The sequence below is a fragment of the Polyodon spathula genome, chromosome 3 (assembly GCF_017654505.1).
Source record: "Polyodon spathula isolate WHYD16114869_AA chromosome 3, ASM1765450v1, whole genome shotgun sequence".
NCBI classification, from domain to species: domain Eukaryota; kingdom Metazoa; phylum Chordata; class Actinopteri; order Acipenseriformes; family Polyodontidae; genus Polyodon; species Polyodon spathula.
In genome coordinates, this window is record NC_054536.1 from 40,342,429 (window position 1) to 40,361,311 (window position 18,883).

The 18,883-nt window shown below is 39.6% G+C and overlaps 1 protein-coding gene across 2 annotated transcripts in view; it reads left to right on the top strand.

Annotated features, from left to right (window-relative positions):
* Positions 1-18,883, top strand: part of LOC121313085 (vesicular, overexpressed in cancer, prosurvival protein 1-like) — an 80,800-nt gene that overhangs the window by 5,513 nt on the left and 56,404 nt on the right. For both annotated transcript variants that reach the window (XM_041245233.1, XM_041245232.1), the window contains exon 2: positions 1,990-2,048. In XM_041245233.1, coding sequence (XP_041101167.1) covers positions 1,990-2,048 — 59 coding nt within the window. The remainder of the gene's footprint in view (positions 1-1,989; positions 2,049-18,883) is intronic.

The window sequence follows — 18,883 nt, forward strand, 5'->3', positions numbered from 1 at the left end:
GTGGATCCAACAATGTCACAGTGTCATATGATTGTCCTGGAAACAGGAAGCACAGACTTCTCCAAACAAACTTAGCAGAGGCATTTACTGGTATAGAGAAAAGATCAGTGCAATCAGTGTGAAATTGAAGTGAAGGGAAGTAATTGCTCAAATCTGATGCTATTAAGAGCATGTTTTTCTTTACGCAATTTAAACAGCTGCACTTTTAGTCCTGGTTTAAATAAACAATTGTCAAATCACATTTTCTGAAAGCGTCATTAGGCTTAGGCTAAAAAACACCCAGTGTAGGAATTTAAATGAATGTTTGATTGGTTGCAATGGGAATTTTGCATAACAGTATGAACCTCTACTGTCCACTGTATTAGATCACCCCCTGACTGGATGTAGCCAATCACAATACTTTCATCCGCCATATGTGCCCACCTATAGCCAGTCATCACAGCGCTAACATTACTGGAAACATTGCAATCAGACCTTCTTTGAAAATGACAATAACTCCATATCAAGTTTTGTCAATGGGACGAGACCTAATTTTTCTCTTCTCATTTGGCAGGCACTTTGAGACTCAGAATTTATTATGCCACAGGCTGTGCTGTGACACGATTACCCCTAACCCTGCTGGGTTTGAAAAGCTCAGTAAAGTGTCAGTAAAGTCTTCAAGCTACAGACTCTGCTCGCAGAATACACCAACATTGATGCTGTGCATGAAAAAGATCACTTGGTGAAAAGTCTAGCATCCTCTTTTCTTATTGAGTCTTTATAGTTTAAAAGAAAAATCATCTCCCTGAAAAACAGATGGCATTCTTTGCACACATGACACTCAACTTTGGATTATCTCTGAAGGTTCCAGTAGAAAGACTGTCAGTTAATTGTTTAATTAAGCTTTTATGAAATTTGTAAAGCTTTTGCTGAAGAGTAAAGCCAGTAAAGACAAGTCCTAACACCACCCCAGAATTACCGACATGGAATCTGAAGCACTTTCACTGGACACCGCGGTCGGATTTATATGCAGGGTCTGGTTTAACCTGGCACGACGTGGGTGTGAATGTGTCAACCAACAGTCAAAAACATCTTTTGAGATCCGAAAGGACTCAGATTTGAATACGTGTGCCTCGCATAGAATGGGGAAAAACCCATAACAAATGGCTGATCCTTCCTCAGTTTCATTTGAAAGTCCGCCTAGAGCATCCGCATCATCAGTTTGTGATCTGCCCTCTACTTTTGAGATGACACTTTTTCAATAGAGAACTTTACAATAAATGGAAATATGCAGTTTATTTTTAGCAAGTGAAACTTAAAACGAATAATTGAATACAAATTAAAGGTTATATCCTTTGAGACTATAGCACTGCGGATGTATATACAATAAAAGTTTAAGTTAAAAAACACTAAGTTAACGTTGAAATAGTTGTTTTTATAAGCGGTATAAACCACTTCGGTCCGTGCATTTTCCATGAAATATATCCACTCCTGGTGAATAAACCTTGGATTGTCTCAAACACCTATCCATGGTTAGCAGTTTACATAAACAATAAGTGGTGGATGCATTCCAGGTGGACAAAAAAAATCCAGCTGTGACTTATCCTAGCAGAGTATAGGTTGAGTACAACGCTTTACTTTTTAATACAATACAGAACACACGTGGGATTTAATTTGCATAAAAAAGATCAGTCAACTAAAGGACAAACCATTTACACAAAAAGATGTGCAGCATGTGGCAGGTGTTTCTAATTGTCCTGGTCAAAGCCTAACCCATTTTACATTCAATTAGATTTTTTTTGCAATTTGCATGGATTTAATACTCTTGAGATCCATTCTAACAAAGGCTGGAAAATTAGGCTGTGGGGGAATGGCAAGAACACAATGTTTTAGCTCTTGGGTGGTATTAGCTGTACAAAAAAAGGGCCAGTACTCTGCCCTGTTACTTTAAACATGATCTGCATATTTAACAATACACAGAATGATTTCTTTATTCCCTTTCCCTTGCAGGGCATAGAAGCCAAAAAGTACTGCTGGTATTTCGAGGGGGGATATCCTACATATTTTATGTAAGTACACTCAAACGGGTTATGCTGTGTTTATTGACTGATTCATTGTAAAATAAACCCAGTCTCCCTTTTAAAATATGAATTTGTGTTTTTGTAATTTGATTCTATTTTCATAGTAAGGTCCCAGAAGAAATTACAGAGCAGTTTAAAACAAATGTTTAAAATGATTAGAAAGAAATAGTCACTTTTGGTGTAGTCTTATCAAGAATTAAAGCTCACTAGCATTAAAATTCAAGAAGTTCAAGAAGTTAAAAAAATAAATATCAAGCTTGTACTTGTAATATATTACGGCAGTGAAATGTCACAATGCAGATGTTAACTGGTGGCTATTGGAAGTTGTACACATTTTCTCAGGCTGTGTGATGAAATATTGTTCCAGACCCTGGTCATGACCAGGCTTAGGTTTTGCTGAGGAGCAGTGGCTGCTCATCAGAGGAGGCACTGCCTACTAGAACATTTTAAAATAAATAAGCGTATTTATTAATTAGATATATGTAATATGCACCAATAAATATATAGCTTTTATGTGGAGGTAGCCATCCGATCCAGATTTTCCACTCAGTCACTGCTGTACTTTTAGAGCAGGCAGACATGAGTTATGACTTGCATGTCTATTAGCCAAGCATATTCTTCTGTTTCTTCAGATAGCTTGCATCTAAAAAATAGCCAAAGGTGGCATGCCTGCCCTACCCTTTTGCCTGTTTTAGCCAATCACCAGATGTGTGCCCTCCGACATTGATGACTTCGGATGCTAGTACTGACAAGAGTGAAAGGAACGTAGCGCGGCTTAGAAGGACGTAGTGAATGTCTATTGATTCATTTAAATTTCTAAACTACATGGAAACCCCTCCTAAAATGTAAAATAGATTTTGGGTGAGTAAAATGCAACATTACCTTGAAGTCATGAGCACTTTCAATAAATACTGTACATACTTTAATGCTAACTTATGGAGGTATGCATTAACTACAGCCTTACATTTGAACTGTAATGTTACTTTGAACTACCGTACAAAAACTTGGTCTTACAATAAAAATTAAAACAACAATTATAACAACAGTTATTCAAAGAATATGGCTGCGAAGCATTTTAAACACAGAAATATAACTTGTTTTTTATTCCAAAGTTGAAGATGGTATATACTTAACAAAAGCAACATTATGTAGATTCTATAGATTTACCTTTCAAAATATTTGGTTGACAGATTGGTAGATTTGGTTGAGGGGCACTAAGATTGCACTGAGAAATCAAGAATTCAGTCGCTTATTCATCAGTCACAAACACGCATTGGACTTTTTTTTTTTATTTAATAATTTTTTGTTATTGAAAACCCAGACTTACTGCTCATGTGTTTCTGGTGTTGCAGGGAAAAAGTAGATCACGCAAGCGCAGTAAGGTAAAAGGAAGGCACGACAGCTATTTGATTAAAGGGGAAGTTAATTGCACTCAGCATTTTCTGTCTGATCATTTTATTTGCAGATCGTATGGTAATGTGTTCACCACCTCTTGGTTTTATTTATTTATTTTCTGTTTTGTATTTGTAATTAATTTAGAACTATTTGTAGATTTTATTTTTCACTTTGACATTATGGACTTTTTTGTGTTGATCAGTGGCAAAAACTCCTAATTAAATCCATTTTGATTGGTTGTAATGTTAATAAAATGTGGAAAAGTCCAAGGGGTGTGAATACTTTTGAGAGTCACTGTATTTAAAAATGTTGTTGTTAGTCAGATGTAGGCTGTAGTTGATGTGTGATCACAAAGATTTATTTACTGTATATTATTAAAAGGTTTTACACATCAAAATGTTGTCAGTCTTTAATCGAAATTAAAATGTTTTAGTAATATATTCTAATATTACAGCATTCTCTTATCTATCGTTATACTGTCAAATGCGTCCAATATACTTATGTAAATTTGTACTTACAAAATCCATTTAAAAGTATTTATTTTTTGTTAATATGTAAGATCTACTTATTCCCTGGGCTCAATCTACTAATTACCCAGGCGTAGCACTAGTACAGCGATCTATGCATAAACCTTAGAAACAATGGAACCTCCCCTTTAAATTATAGACAGCTGTCCACTTTTTCCTCGGTCTGCTTTTCCCCAGGACACCAGCAATTCCCAGGTAGGCTACAATTAGCTGTCTCTGCGTTTCTGTGATCCATTCTCTAGTTTCCGCTTGCGGTACTCACAATTGACCAATGAGATGCTGGGAACCAACAAAGAACAAGAAGCTTGATAACATGCAAACTCAAGCTTTGCAAAATTGCAATGCGTATACGTTATGCATTAAATGTCAATATTATGCAGAATTCATATTTGTTCTATGCGTAAAACACCCCTCACACAGCTTGGAGCGCTGGCTACATCGGTAGTGCACAGCTGACTTATGATACTATGTTGGCTTGAGTTGGCTAATTGAAAAGGAGGTTATACATTCATGGCACAGAAATGAAAATGTATGAACCAACTGTCAGATTCTTGGACAGCCAGCTTGGGGTCTGTTTTAATGCTCTAAAAAGGGACTCGTCTTATTATAGCACACAGTAGTTTTGTTTTTTATTTAATCTTAAGTGTTACTACATTGACTGCTTATTGTTGTAACCATTCATTCTGGGAAGGGCTTCCCTAATGGGCACAATTCCCCAAGTTTAAACTTGTTAGTCAATTAAAGAATATTCTAAAGTAATTTTTAGATGAGTAAGTGTGGCAAAGTGGTGAGTGAATACAGGAGAGTGCATTGCAGAGCAGATTAATCACGCAGACAATTGCTTTCAGGTGCAAGGGTGTTTTATTTAATGAATGATAATGTCCAGAGCCTGAAGGCAAACACCAGTAAATAATAAATGTTGGAGTGATACAGTGGCGTTTATCACTCGTAATTGTAATCCCTGGGTTTGACCCACAACCAAAAGTCCAGGTTTTACACACACCAACACAAAACACAAACACAAGACAGTGAAGTGATATTATGTGCTAGTGGTGCATTTACAGTTTTCCGTGAAATGCAGGGGTGAAAGTGATATCCAGGTTGATGCTGGCTTGCGCTACAGCTCCGGATCGTGTTACTGGTAGTTTATAGAGACAAACAACAGTTACAGCCGACAGTAACACACACAAAACAAACACTCACGGTTTTCAGTATTACATGGTACTCCTTCAAGGTCAAATCAATCATTTGCAAAGGAACAGATTACTTTGCTTCGCCCCTATTTTATACCCTCCATCATGATCCCTTGGTTAACGAGCGCATCCGCTTCTCCAATTCGCGGATGCCAAGTCGGTTCCCGTTCGGGTTGTTGAGTTTGGGTACCGTAACTCAGTCCCTTTTGTAACCGGCCGACTTCCACCTACCCACGGGAATAAAGTGTCAAGCCTTTTAGTTGAGGGTACTCTGTTCCCTTTACTTAGTGCCCTCAGGGGGAGATCTAACACCAAAGCGTCATTCGATCTCTGTCACAAATAAGGTTGATTTGTTTTCTAGGCAGCTGTTTATGAAGCAACCAGGGTTTGATATTTGTTTATTTTAGAACGGGGTACACCTCCACCCCTGTGTATTTGTTTTTGTATTATGTTTTATTATTTTTAAATATGACACCATAGCCATGTTATTGTTTGTTTTTGTATATATATATATATATATATATATATATATATATATATATATATATATATATATATATATATATAGATAGATAGATAGATAGATAGATAGATAGATATATAGATAGATAGATAATGTGATGTATTCTGACCTTTTCAGTCGGAGTCTGTGTTGTTCTTTCAAACAGGTGTCTGTCTCTTTAATTATTACACGATACAATGGAAGTGCTGTTTAAACGCCATGGCGTACGTTTATTAGCAAACTGATATTTCAAACAAACAAAAACACAAAACAAAACCTAGCCCTTCTTTAGGCACTAACTAAACTGGTTAACAGTAGTGGTATCTAATGCAGGGCAGGGTAAACATGTTCCCCTGTTTAAATTAATTCCATAAATAGTTTAAATTTAATTTGTTTCTTTCTCTCTCTCTCTCTCTCTCCCCACTTCAACCCTTTTCCCTGAACACACAAACACTCGCATCTGATCAGCATTTGCCCATTAACTATACAATTAAGCAATTGTTACATTTGTTATCATACAATGTGTGTGGCCATCCCTAAAGCCTCCAAATTGATGTTTAGTACATACACATCATCACAATATATATATATATATATATATATATATATATATATATATATATATATATATATATATATATATATATATATATATATATATATATATAAAAAATATTGTCGAGAAGCCATAGCTTGTTTTGTTTTGCGGCGTGGATGGATTAATTAAGTGATTAATTTTTTGCTAATTGGGAGATAGTCACCTGTTTAAAAAGCCTGCAGCTGTCTGTGTTCAAGTGGGGGTTTTCATTGAGGAGGAAAGTGGGAGCGAGAAAGTAAAAAATGAAACAAAAAGTAAACATAGGATCATTGAAAGCGATCTGCCCAGCCTGACCTGTGTGTTTTGTGTTGTGTTTGTGTTCGAGGTTTGTTTTATTATTTAAAACCTTTATTTTGCTCTGTGAGCACAGTGTTTTTGTTACAACCTTTTATTTTATTTTTGTAATTAATAAAACGGCGCCACAGCGTCTTTGCACCGCAGTACTTTGCTTGTCTGTGTGTCTCTCTGGCCTGACATCACCACTTTAGCCTCCCCTGTCACACGTGGTGTACGAGGTGGGATCACCAGCACCTCCTGGACCCAGGCCAGAAGAGGTACTGCAGGTGCTTAATAGTTTTTCAAGTACTTTTTTGTGTGTGAAGGGGAGGATGGGAGGAAAGAGGAAGGGGAAACAGCAGCTGCAGCAGGATCAGCAGACACAGGACATCATCAGCTGGGAAGCCCTCCTCCACAGCATAGGCGTGACCTACAGTTCCAGCATCTGTGGGGAGTGGGGAGATTTCCCAGTTAATTGCCCTCTCCCTGAAGAAGAGTGGTGCTACAGCTGCTGGAGAGGAGACATGGACCCAAAGGAGGAGGAGTCAGTGAGTCCACAGCCCAAGAGTGAGGAGGCTGAGCATCCACCACCATCACCATCACGAGGAGAGGAACAGAAGGTGCCTCAGCCTCACCACCATCACTGGAAGAAGTGAAGCTCCTGCTGCCACTTCATGGCCATGGACTCCCCTCCTTTCATCACCTGGGGTCCCTGCCGGCTCTGCTTGTCCTGGGGGTCGCTGCCAGCTCTGCTTCTCCTGGGGGTCGCTGCCGGCTCTGCTTCTCCTGGGGGTCGCTGCCGGCTCTGCTTTGCCTGGGGTCGCTGCCTGCTCTGCTTTACAGCAGGAAATACTGTGGCTGGAGTCCTGGAAGAGGGAGCTGTCTGCTACGAAGAAGGGGGGGAGGTCAGGAGACCACCTTCGCCAGCAACACATTTCGCTGCCAGAAATAGTGTGGCCAGAGCCCCAGAAGAGGGAGCTGCCAGCCACAAAGAAAGGGAGGAGTTGAGGAGACCAACTTCACCACAGCCCCGGCCACCACCCCTGTGCCACAGCCCGGTGCTCCCAGATACCCAGGCTCCATGTCTGAACCTTTGGTCGCTGGGCCTAGCTCCCAGGTCACGGCACCGCTGGGCACAGGAGGTCACCTGGTCTCCTGTCGCTGTCAAAGCGATCTGCCCAGCCTGACCTGTGTGTTTTGTGTTGTGTTTGTGTTCGAGGTTTATTTTATTATTTAAAACCTTTATTTTGCTCTGTGAGCACAGTGTTTTTGTTTTATTTTGTTAATTAATAAAACACAGCCACAGCATCTTTGCACCGCAGTACTTTATTTTTGTTCCCGCATTCTGGCCTGACGTCACTGCACAGCCATCCCTGTCACAGTGGCCCATTCCTTTAGAAACGTTTAGCCCTGTGAATTTGCTTGGTCATTTTGCAGTTTTCCCATGATTTTCTCAGGGTTATGCTATTCATTTTTTTATATTCTTTACATTACCTTGCTGGGCTTTACAAAGCTTATCAATTCTTTACTACACTTTTAATAACATTATACTATGCTTTTTCTGTTGGAAAATGTTTAAGGGTCATTAAGCTGCATTTTCACAGGAACACACAATGGCATACTTTATTCAATGGAATCCCTTTTTAGTCTGTTAAAAAGTTTTTACTGCAGTCATTACCTTGTGGAATAACCACGGCACCATCAAAAGTTTTTAATAATACACATGTTTTGTAATGACAACAGTAGCATATTTGGCAGTATATTGTGCTAGTCCATATTTCATCTTTGTAGCACTTTTTTTTTTAAAAAGTATTATTATTACACTATTCCTTTGGTTAAATTGCCTAATTTGTTATAGTAACAGGTTTTTTTTTTTTTTTTTTTTTTTTAATTTTAGGGCAATGAGTGTAGTTCAGCTAACAAGATGGATGATTGATTATACAGGTTAATTTCCCTTTAACAAGGAATGGCTGCACAGTTACATCATCCTGTAACTAGCCAGATGGGATACATAATGTAGGGCTAGCATTTGTCATGCCAAGCAATTACATCCTAGTTAGAAAAAGAATGTGAAAGCAGGACCCATCAATTACCCTTTACATTTACACACTTCGGTGGCTATTTTAGACCCATGTGCTATGTGTTAATTAAGGGATAATGGTATTACTGTGTCTTAGTGTGTCTGTGACACGGTAGCGTCACACCCTAAGTTGTTACCGGCAGGAAGAGAGAAACAAGAAGCGCTGTTGTACACTTTTAATACACAAAAACACACAGGAACATATAAACTAGGCAGGAGAGCCAAAATAAAGGTTTAATTCACCTGTACTATAATTACAAACACACGTCAAAACTCACCAAACTCCCTTTTCCAAACAACAGATTTCTGTTCCCTTTATACAGGTGGCCACTCCCCAGTTAGCACTCCATTACCCATTAATTAACCCCATCCCTGCCAACCTTACATTCCCACACACACGATTTTCACCAGCAGGGCTTTTCCCCAGTCGCAGTGTCATTTATAATGTCATGATGTCAAGACATGATTTGGACTGTGGAACGTCTTTATTACTACTTTAATACAACTGCAGTTATTTATTTACTACCTGTGTTTGTCTGAAAGAGTTTGTGTAAAACTTTGAGAACATGGACTGAGCATGCATGACAATTGCCAATTATTAGCGTCATTTCAGCTGTGCTTTTTTTGACATTCCGTTTATTGAGTAATAACAAAACAGCTTACATAACAATCAATGGGAGTGCAGTGTCCAGTTGTTGTATAATACAAAATAATAATATATGTTTTATAGTGACTAAGCCTTTATAAAACCATGTCCAATATGTGTTTTTGACAACATTAGGATAGGAAGTTATTGCTAAGATTTGAATGACTGAAGACAAAATACTGTTCATTTGCAACTGCGTTAAAAAGAGCAATGTCATAAGTTTTCAATGGCTTTGATTTTTTTTATGTTTGGGAACTTTCATAATTTTGTAAAGGGCATTTAGTTTGATGCTAGTCTGTAGACTGATTGTGAGGCATATGGCCCTGAAATGTCAATGGTGTCATTGTGGAATATGTGAAGGCAAGCATTGAGAGTGTCTGTTTCAAAGCCTTGACTTTGATTTGCAGCTATCTGTAATTTCAAATACAATACACTGGCCATCGTCCTTTTGAACTAGAATATGTTTTTACTGGCTCAGTGCCTGGGCTGAAGAGTTTAAGGTTTAAAATCATTTTATTTTATTTAACCCTAATAGCACTTTGTAGAGTGTATTTCTCTTAAGTGACATAAAATGCTATGTTACAAAGAACTGAAAGGGAAATGTTGGAATTAATAATGATGTAATTATTATTAGAGTATTATATAATAACAAAATTATTTGATGGCTGTTGTTACCTAAAGAGGTATTGTTAAAAATCACCTTTCCAAGGGATACAGAGTCGTTCACTGATGCCAGAGGTGGTGAGAGCATGTCTGAGGCTTGTTTTTCTGACACAGTTACAGTATGTGGTATGTGACCAAGGCACAGTATCTATTGTGGAAGTATAATATTTGTCACTTAGTCAGCTCTGAGAACTGTAGTCAAATTTAAGATTTCATCTGTTATCGTCTCTGCTAATGTGAAGCCAAAATGCAAATGAGATTACCATACTGCACCTAAAAATACAGGACTCCTAACTAGACACTGTGGGCAGGATTTGTGGTATAGGAAAATAGCTTTAGTAGCAAGTGATTTTCAAACAAAATGTGTTTAATTAAATCAAATTGTGCCGATGACGTAGTTAATGAATGCATTTCTCGAAAACAGCTGAATTGTCGCATTTCACCTACATCACTTATCTCAACGACTAGATAAGGGGAACTCGTTAATCAACATGCATGTTAACGAGATCAAGAAAAATGAATGGAAGCATAATTCCCTGTTATAAAAACTACTATCGTACAGGGAAATCGGCTCTCCCACCAGCAAGTAGCAGCCAAATGGAAAGAAATAATAACAGGAATATCAATTATCTTTTTGTGTATAATTTGTAAACTTTATTTAAAATTGTGCATTTTGTCATGCGGAATGTACATTCATTTAGAACACTTCACATATACAATGTTGATTTACAATTATCTGGTGTGTGGGTAAACATCGGACGGCACGGATTTAAAAAAATAAATAAATAAAAATATTAAACCCCACTAGTCATTTACCCTCTTTCGGAGGGATATTTTGCTACAGCATACTATAGACAACTATTTTAATGTGCATTTTTCAAAAAGAATACCGAAAGCCATCTACGTATATTGGCATATTGGTTGGAATTTATTTTCTTATGTCTACTTTTGTCTGTATTTTAGTATATACGATTGTAGTCTATAAATAATACTTGCAATGTATAATTTGTGTTTGTAGTTAGCTATATTATCATGTATACCATGTATGTAACACTTTATTATATGTTTATTAAGCTTTTAAAATGACTATAGAACTCCCTAACCCAATACAAAATTTGTTTGTAATTGAATTCGCTGAATTCCTCTAATCGTGCATTTTCTCTGGTACTCTTTGCTCACCTCTACAATAAATAATCTCAACATGAAGTAGCCACCAAACGTTTACAGTATTATAAGAACATTTTTATATGCACACAAAGGTGTGCAGGTGAAAGTGTTCATTGGACATAAAGTGTGGGGGGAGTCTGACAACATTAACTACGTTTAGGCAAATTCCATGTCAATGATCTCAATCACATTCCTTGTGCATCTGCTTGTCCTTGTACGCCTGTTCTTCATTGTTGTCTGGATAAGAGACAGGTGTTAAAAGCCGAGGACACATTGCAAATCAGCAATCACCTCAGGAAACTTTATTGTAATATCTAAAATGCCTTTTTCTATACCAAGATTTCAGTTGTATTATTCAAACAAAATCTGTTAAAATTCAGTTTCAAGGTGAGTTATATACTGTTTTGTTAATTAAAATCCTCCTTTTCCAAATTCAAATTAACTCTTGATAAATTATTACAATTAAAACGGATTTGCTTTTAAATTCCCACGCAAACAAAAGAAATAGTCACAAGAAGCACTGCTCGTTAAGATATTAACATTATTTCATAATTGTAATATGCTTGCCAAGATAAAAGAACAAAGATACACAAGTCTGACTGTGTATTTAAATAAGAGCCTAAAGTAATTCAGGTTATCATTAGCATTGTATCTAAGATCTCTATTTCATCATTTTAGCTGCCCTCATTGCAGCACAAAATGTGGATCTAAACTCTGAGCTGAACCCATTTAACAAGACCTTAGATGCAAACCGTGATGCTTTTCAGTTGGTCAGAAACAGGTTGAAAAGGTGTTAACTGCCGATAACCAAAGCTTTGTTTATCTTCATCCATTGTCAGCATGGAGCAGCCTCTTTTGAAGAGCAATGCTCAGCCTGTTTTATTCCCTGAAGACAGTAAAGTTCCTCACCGGCTGGCAGGATATGCAGTCATTAGTCGAGGGAACAGCAGCTTATCAAAGACGTGAACATGTTTCCCTGACAGAAAGTGGCATTTAAATTACATGCAGCTGGTAAGCATTTGAGATTTTACACAATATGGTGAGGTACCATTATCATGACAATGAAAATACAGTAACTGTGATTCCGTATTGAGGAGACCATGCATATTAAAATACAGAAAAGGCTTTTTAACATTATACAGAATATTATAAAACTGTCAAGAAATAGGAAGAGTACTGCATTATTGTTTGGAGTTGTTTCTCATTGATTTTAAAATGTGTTATTGCAGAATAAATGAGGAAATGCTTTGCATGCTGGTGGTGGTCGATTTGGATTGAAACAACCACGGTTGTGAAGACCTAACCAATAGAATCGGGCCAATATCCTTTCCCTCATCTTCTTGGCTCCGAGGTGCCCTGCAAAAGGGATATCATGCGCCAGCCTCAAGACCACGGTCCGACAAGACGGGGGAACCAATAATTGTGTTACAGGCTGTCCTGTGCCTGCAGCTAGATTTACTCTATACAGTAATCACCCCTTGATACTGAAGTGTAGATATACTAGCGCCCCAGCACCATCAACATCCTTACCTTCAATAGTCCGGACCTGCCCCCAAGCGTGCACTAGTGACGGGTCATTGTGTTGGCCCCACACTATGTCTGCACTTGAGTACCACATGTCCGGTACATTGAGAGGTGCCGGAGTAGCATCTGCCCTGGTTGGCCCAGTAACCTCGCCCTCTCGGTCACACAGCGTTCCGAATCCCTTTGACTGGCGTCTGTTACCATTCAAGCACTTTCCCACCAGACCCCAGCCTTGTCTCAAAGATGCTCCCTCCCATTTCGCAGTCCATCTCTCCTTATTTGTTTTTCTAGGACGGCAAATAGGGGAAAACACTTCAGGGTGAAAAGGAAACACGTCACCAATTTGTTCCCTTTTCTTTCTTTCTGCCATGTTTACATGTTTGGCAGAGACTGACATTATTTGCATTAATTCTTTGAATTTTGGCCAGTCTCGGCCCAGAATAACTTTTTATCGGTCCCACCGATAAGTATACTTTTAGTGTGGTGTGTGCCGCCGTGTCTCCATGGATACAGGATATGGCCACCTGACCTTGTGGCCACCACGACACACCGCCCAGGAGAGCTGTCCGAATTAAGGTTTGCTCACAACCCGTGTCCACTAATGCACTGGTTTTCACATTACCTAAACCCACATCGATCATACAAGGCCACACCCGACCATTTTCCCCGCACTTACCTATTTCATGTGCCCAATTACAAGTGGCCACGTCACACTCCATGGCAGCAGGGCATGACCTGGCCATATGTCCTGGTTGGCGGCACCTAAAACAAATCAGGGGGACAGAGGGAACAGGGGTTAAGAATATGTCCCGCTACTGGTATGGCAATGGGGCAGTGCAGCACCTCTACCCCAGCTGGGGGCCAACCTTGATCTCCATGTGGGGGAGGCAAGGGGGCCATTGGGGTCTGCGGTCTTGGAGGTCTCCCCCATCTATGCCACGGTCTTAATTTCTGGGGTCAGCCAGTGCACCATATTGTCACACAACGTCTCTGCGACCACCCTGGGGTGTATTTCCAGGGATCTTCAGTCCTCCCTAAAGCGTGCCCAATGGGTTTCTGCCGTTATGTTGAGGCGGCGAAGGATGGCCTGTTTTACCAGATCGTAGTTGGCAGCGTTGAGGTAGGTAGGCTGCCTGAGCTTCCCCAATCAGGCAGGGTCCCAGCTGGCTCACCCAGAACTCCCTCGCCAAGCAACAGTGGTAGCCAGCCGTTCGAATACCACCAAGTACACCTCTGGGTCGTCCTCCGCCAACATCTTCTTCGCCCGGGCCTTCGGTACCGATATAACGTGTTTTGTCCGCTTCTTACCAGGAATGTTAGAAATCCGGGGGAAGTCAGTTTTTGGCAACGTAAGCAAGACAGTCATCAACACCACTGAATTACCTTACCTTTAAATATTTGCAGGAGGGCGTTGTAGAAGGGAACGTGCTTTCTGCAGTGTACATGGCAGCATATACATCCACTTACTACCAGTTAAACTGCTGTTTTGGCTGCATGCAGTATGAATGACTGGAGATGCAACTAATCAAACTGCAGTATGAATGGAAATGAGAGTCAAGAGACTGTACAGTGAGCGGGAGTTGTGAAGAGTCGTGATTAAGAAGACTGGGCTGGACTGCATCAGGTGATAAAAACTGTGCCGAAGAAATTGCTACTTTTTTTTCTTAAATACTTACTTGTATACAATTAGAAAGTACAGTGACATCAACATCACAAACCAATGCTTGTTTCATCATTCTTTTTCGTGTAATGCCTGGGTAAAGGCTAATTGCTCGACTGAAAACCTGTTGCTAGATTATCGCCAGATCAACACATTGTCAGCATCCAATTGACCCGAGAAGTATTTTTGCAAAAATTGAGTCGTTTGGGGTGGATTTCTCACATGTTTAGGACTTTTCTTTTTAAAGGTAAAGCAGAAGTAAAAACGAACTGAAGCGCTTCATCTTCCATTTCTGCTATTGTCATGCACATTATTGCTCCTATCTTTATAATTAATCTAGAGCTGCTGCTGCATTTCTTTCTGCTACATCAGTACAATGTGTACAGAGCCTGCAGCTCATAAACCTGAAATGGCTGAAACTGCAATGAGTGTCTTATTTCAAGTATGCAGATTTAGTCCAGCGTCTAGTATTATAAAGTACATGTGTTGAAATAATTATAAGCACTGTAATACATTGGAGTAAAACACAGTGGTGTACTGTTCCTTACAGTCAGATTACAAAAAAGACTGTGGTTGTTATTTGTTGAGCTCTGGTGTTTTGTCTAGTAATAAACGCTTGTTGAGTCTATATTGCTTTCCTCTGAAATATTGCAATGTGTCTCACATTCTGTAATTTATTGACTACATCCTAGGGGACCTGTGAAAATTTATTTTATTTTTTTAAATTCACAGCAGCGTTGCACAGAACTATTTAATAAATTGTGTACAGGTTATTATTATTTTTTTAAGCAGCAAATACATGCACTGACATCATCAAAATCAATGCCAAAGTTATTCTAGCACTTTACAATACCTTGTGAAACGGTGTTGTAATTAACAGCCTGTAGGAAAAGTGTATCTGCAAGGACAGCATTCAGTTCCACGTCAGGTGCTTGTTCACCGTTTAGACCTTGCAAAATAAATACAATGTGTAACACATACTGATCTTGGGCATCAGTCGACTCGTCAGTGTGTGACACCTGACAAGCAACCCGACTGTTTTACCAATTCCATAATCTCCTGCTTGTAATACTTGGCAACTTTAGGTAAGTAATTACCTAATCTATACCTATATCTCAGCTGGGCTGAAGAAGGAATTGCTCATCCATTTGCTACTCAGTCTGATGAGTTTACATAACTCTTGGTTGTCCAATTTTTCAAGAGGGTTATTTGAGCAAACAAATGCCTCTGTCAAATCTAAATTCTATGTGTTTCGTGCTTCATGGTTTTCAGTGGACTTTTGGAACATGGAAGTCACACTTTTTTGTTTCTGTTCTGGATTTCTGTCTTCCTCTTTCAGTGAATACTTGAATTGAAATGCCTGTTAACAACAGGTGATTTTCTTTAGTGAACTGCAGGAACGTTGCAGGAGGTACAGAAGAACTTGCCTCCATCATCGCTGTGTAAAACTCCTGCTAGATACTGCCTTAAGTGATCTGCTGCAGACACATTTTCAGCCTTTTTAGAGACATCAGTTTTCTTGTTTACAGTGTGCAGTATTTTAATTTCCCGCCTAGATTGCATATAGTCACATGATGTAATCACTGCACAGCACTATGTGCATGACGACTAGTATACGCGGTACACAGCAGAGCTGTACAGTTTAATTAATGTGATTTTTTTGGTATGAAATACAAATAATAATTGATTGTTTTATTTATTAAGAATGTTGAAAAAAAATTGCAATATTGGGCTAATTTCGCGATTTCCACAGGGCCTTAGTCATAGCATATATATATATATATATATATATATATATATATATATATATATATATATATATATATAAAAACGTTTTTGTGCTCTGTGTGTGTGTGTGTGTGTGTGTGTATGTATGTATATATATATATATATATATATATATATATATATATATATATATATATATATATATATATATAATATATACACACACACACATACACACATGGTGCTTATATCACTTTTTTAATGGTAAAAGCTGATAGAATTTTCTAACCTGGCTTTTTGTATGTTTTAGTTGGATGAAAATAGAAAACAATATGTCCCTGTTTTTCACTCTGGATGTAACATTCTTACCTTATTTTAATAAACTGCAAGTCCAGTTGTTTCTAAATACAGTTTCAATCATTTTCATATTACTTGATATTAATAACAAAATAATAACTACAAAGACTAATTTGAGATTAAACTTTTGTTTAATTTTCTGGAGAAGACTCCTCCCTTTATCAAAGCTAAGCTTAATTATTATAACATTATTATAACAGTGTGAAAGTAACAGCTTCTTATTGTAGCTAGATACAACTTAAACCCCTTACTCACTGGCACTCCTACCCGGATTCTGGCTACCCAGGTCACAATCCCACGTTGTGTGAAACCACGTACCTGGGTTATACCCCGGTTAACCTAATTCCCAGCAACCCACCTCAGGATGCGGGTTGACCTACTTTGACCCGACCTGTAGGAAAGAGTTGAGTTTTACAAGTGTTGTCTGAAGAGGTGTGTCTTGATGAGGCACCAGAAGGTGGTCAGGGACTGGGCAGTCATGACATCCGTAGGAAGGTTGTTCCACTACTGCTGGGCGAGGGTGGAGAACGAGCGGGCTCTGGAGGCAGGGGAGCTTACAGGAGGTACAGCCAGTCTTGTAGTGCAGACGGAGCAAAGAGGTTGGATGGGGGTGTAGGGAGAGATGAGGGTGTGGAGGTAGCTGGGTGGACAGGGTTTGGACAAGGCATCCGTAGATGAGTACAAGAGTCTTATGGATGCGAGCGATGATCAGGAGCCAGTGGAGTGAGCGGAGCAGTGGAGTAGCATGGGAGAAGTGAGGCAGAGAGAACACCAGAACAGCAGCGGAGTTCTGAGCTGGAGCGGACAGGTGGTGGACGCAGGGAGTCGGGCCAGGAGGGAGTTGCAGTAGTCTAGGCGGGAGAGTACCAGGGCCTAGACAAGGATTTGCGTGGAGTAGTTGGTGAGGAAGGGTTGGATTCTTCGTAAGAGTGGAGATGTGCTGGCAGTAGGAGTGGCAGGCGTCCAGGGTTACTCCAAGGTTCTTGGCTGAGGAGGAGAGAGAGAGCATTGTGGATTCCAAAGGAATGGAGATAGAGAGATCAGGAGGGGGAAGATGAGGAGGGGAAGAAAAGGTTGTCAGATTTAAAGATGTTGAGTTTTAGGTGATGCAAGTGCATCCAGGAGGAGATAGTAGATAGATAGCTAAAGATACGGGTGGGGATGGTGGAGTCAGTGGTCGGGAATGAGAGGAAGATCTGAGGATCATCAGCATATAAATGATATGAGAAACCATAGGCTGCAATGAGGGGGCCCAGGGAGCGGGTGTAGAGAGAGAACAGGAGAGGAAGATCTGAGGATCATCAGCATATAAATGGTATGAGAAACCATAGGCTGCAATGAGGGGACCCAGAGAGCGGGTGTAGAGAGAGAACAGGAGAGGACACAAGGCTGATTCTTGGGGGACTCCTGTTTAGAGAGGGTGAGGTGTGGGGGTTGAGCCGCGCCAGGTTACCTGGCAGGTGCGGTCGGAGAGGTAGAAGGAGAACCAGACCAGAGGAGTGCTGGAGATTCCTAGGTCAGCGAGAGAGGATAGGAGAATAGAGTGATGGACAGTGTCAAAGGCAGCAGAGAGATCGAGGAGAATTAGGACAGAGGGGAGAGTAACAGCACGGGCAGAGTTTAGCGAGTTAGTTAATTAATGACAGACAGGACAGCAGTTTCAGTGGAGTGAGCAGAGCAGAAAACAGAAGTATGGGACAGGGCGTAGAGAGATGACGGCAGCAGGAGTTACAGTGTTATCAGGAGAGAGCCAGGTTTCAGTGAGAGCAAGGAAATCGAGAGAGAGGTGGGAGGCAAAGGCAGAGATGAAATCGTCTTTCTTAGCAGAAGAGTGACAGTTCCGGAGGGCACCAGAGAGAGTGTGGGAGGGGAGAGTTGGAGAGGGGGAGAGGCAGAGGGATGTTGTTAGAGGGGTTAGGGGAGCAGGGGCAGAGAGAGGACAGAGGACGGGAGTGAGAGGACAGAATAACGGATGTGAGAGACAGTCATAGCAGGAAAGGTGAGACAGATAGGTACTAGGGATGAAACAATAGAAATTTCCACGATACGAATAGTTGAGAGCCCACTCTTTCACGATACACTGATTATCACGATAGTAACTGTTGTTTTTCAATTACTTTTAACTGAATAAAAAGAAAAAATAACAAGTTATGTCTTTTTTTCTCTGTGCGATATGGTCTGCAACACAAAGAAGCTACATACTTTAAAATAGAGCACGATTCTAGCAAGAATGAAAAAACTTACAAGCACACAGGTTGAAGAAAAATAATCTTAATGAAATTATTCTTATATTACCATCATTAATAGTTGCAAAAAAATGTGTGTCAAAACGGGACTGCAAGCTTTTTTCCTCCTTCTGTTTTATTTACACATTGTATTTATTTAAATGTACTTAGAAACAGTGCATAATTACAAGTGGCATAATAGCCTATAACGTGTACATTTTAATGGACGTATTGAAATTATATACAGAAAATTGAGGGTGGAACAGAAGATGGTATAGCGAG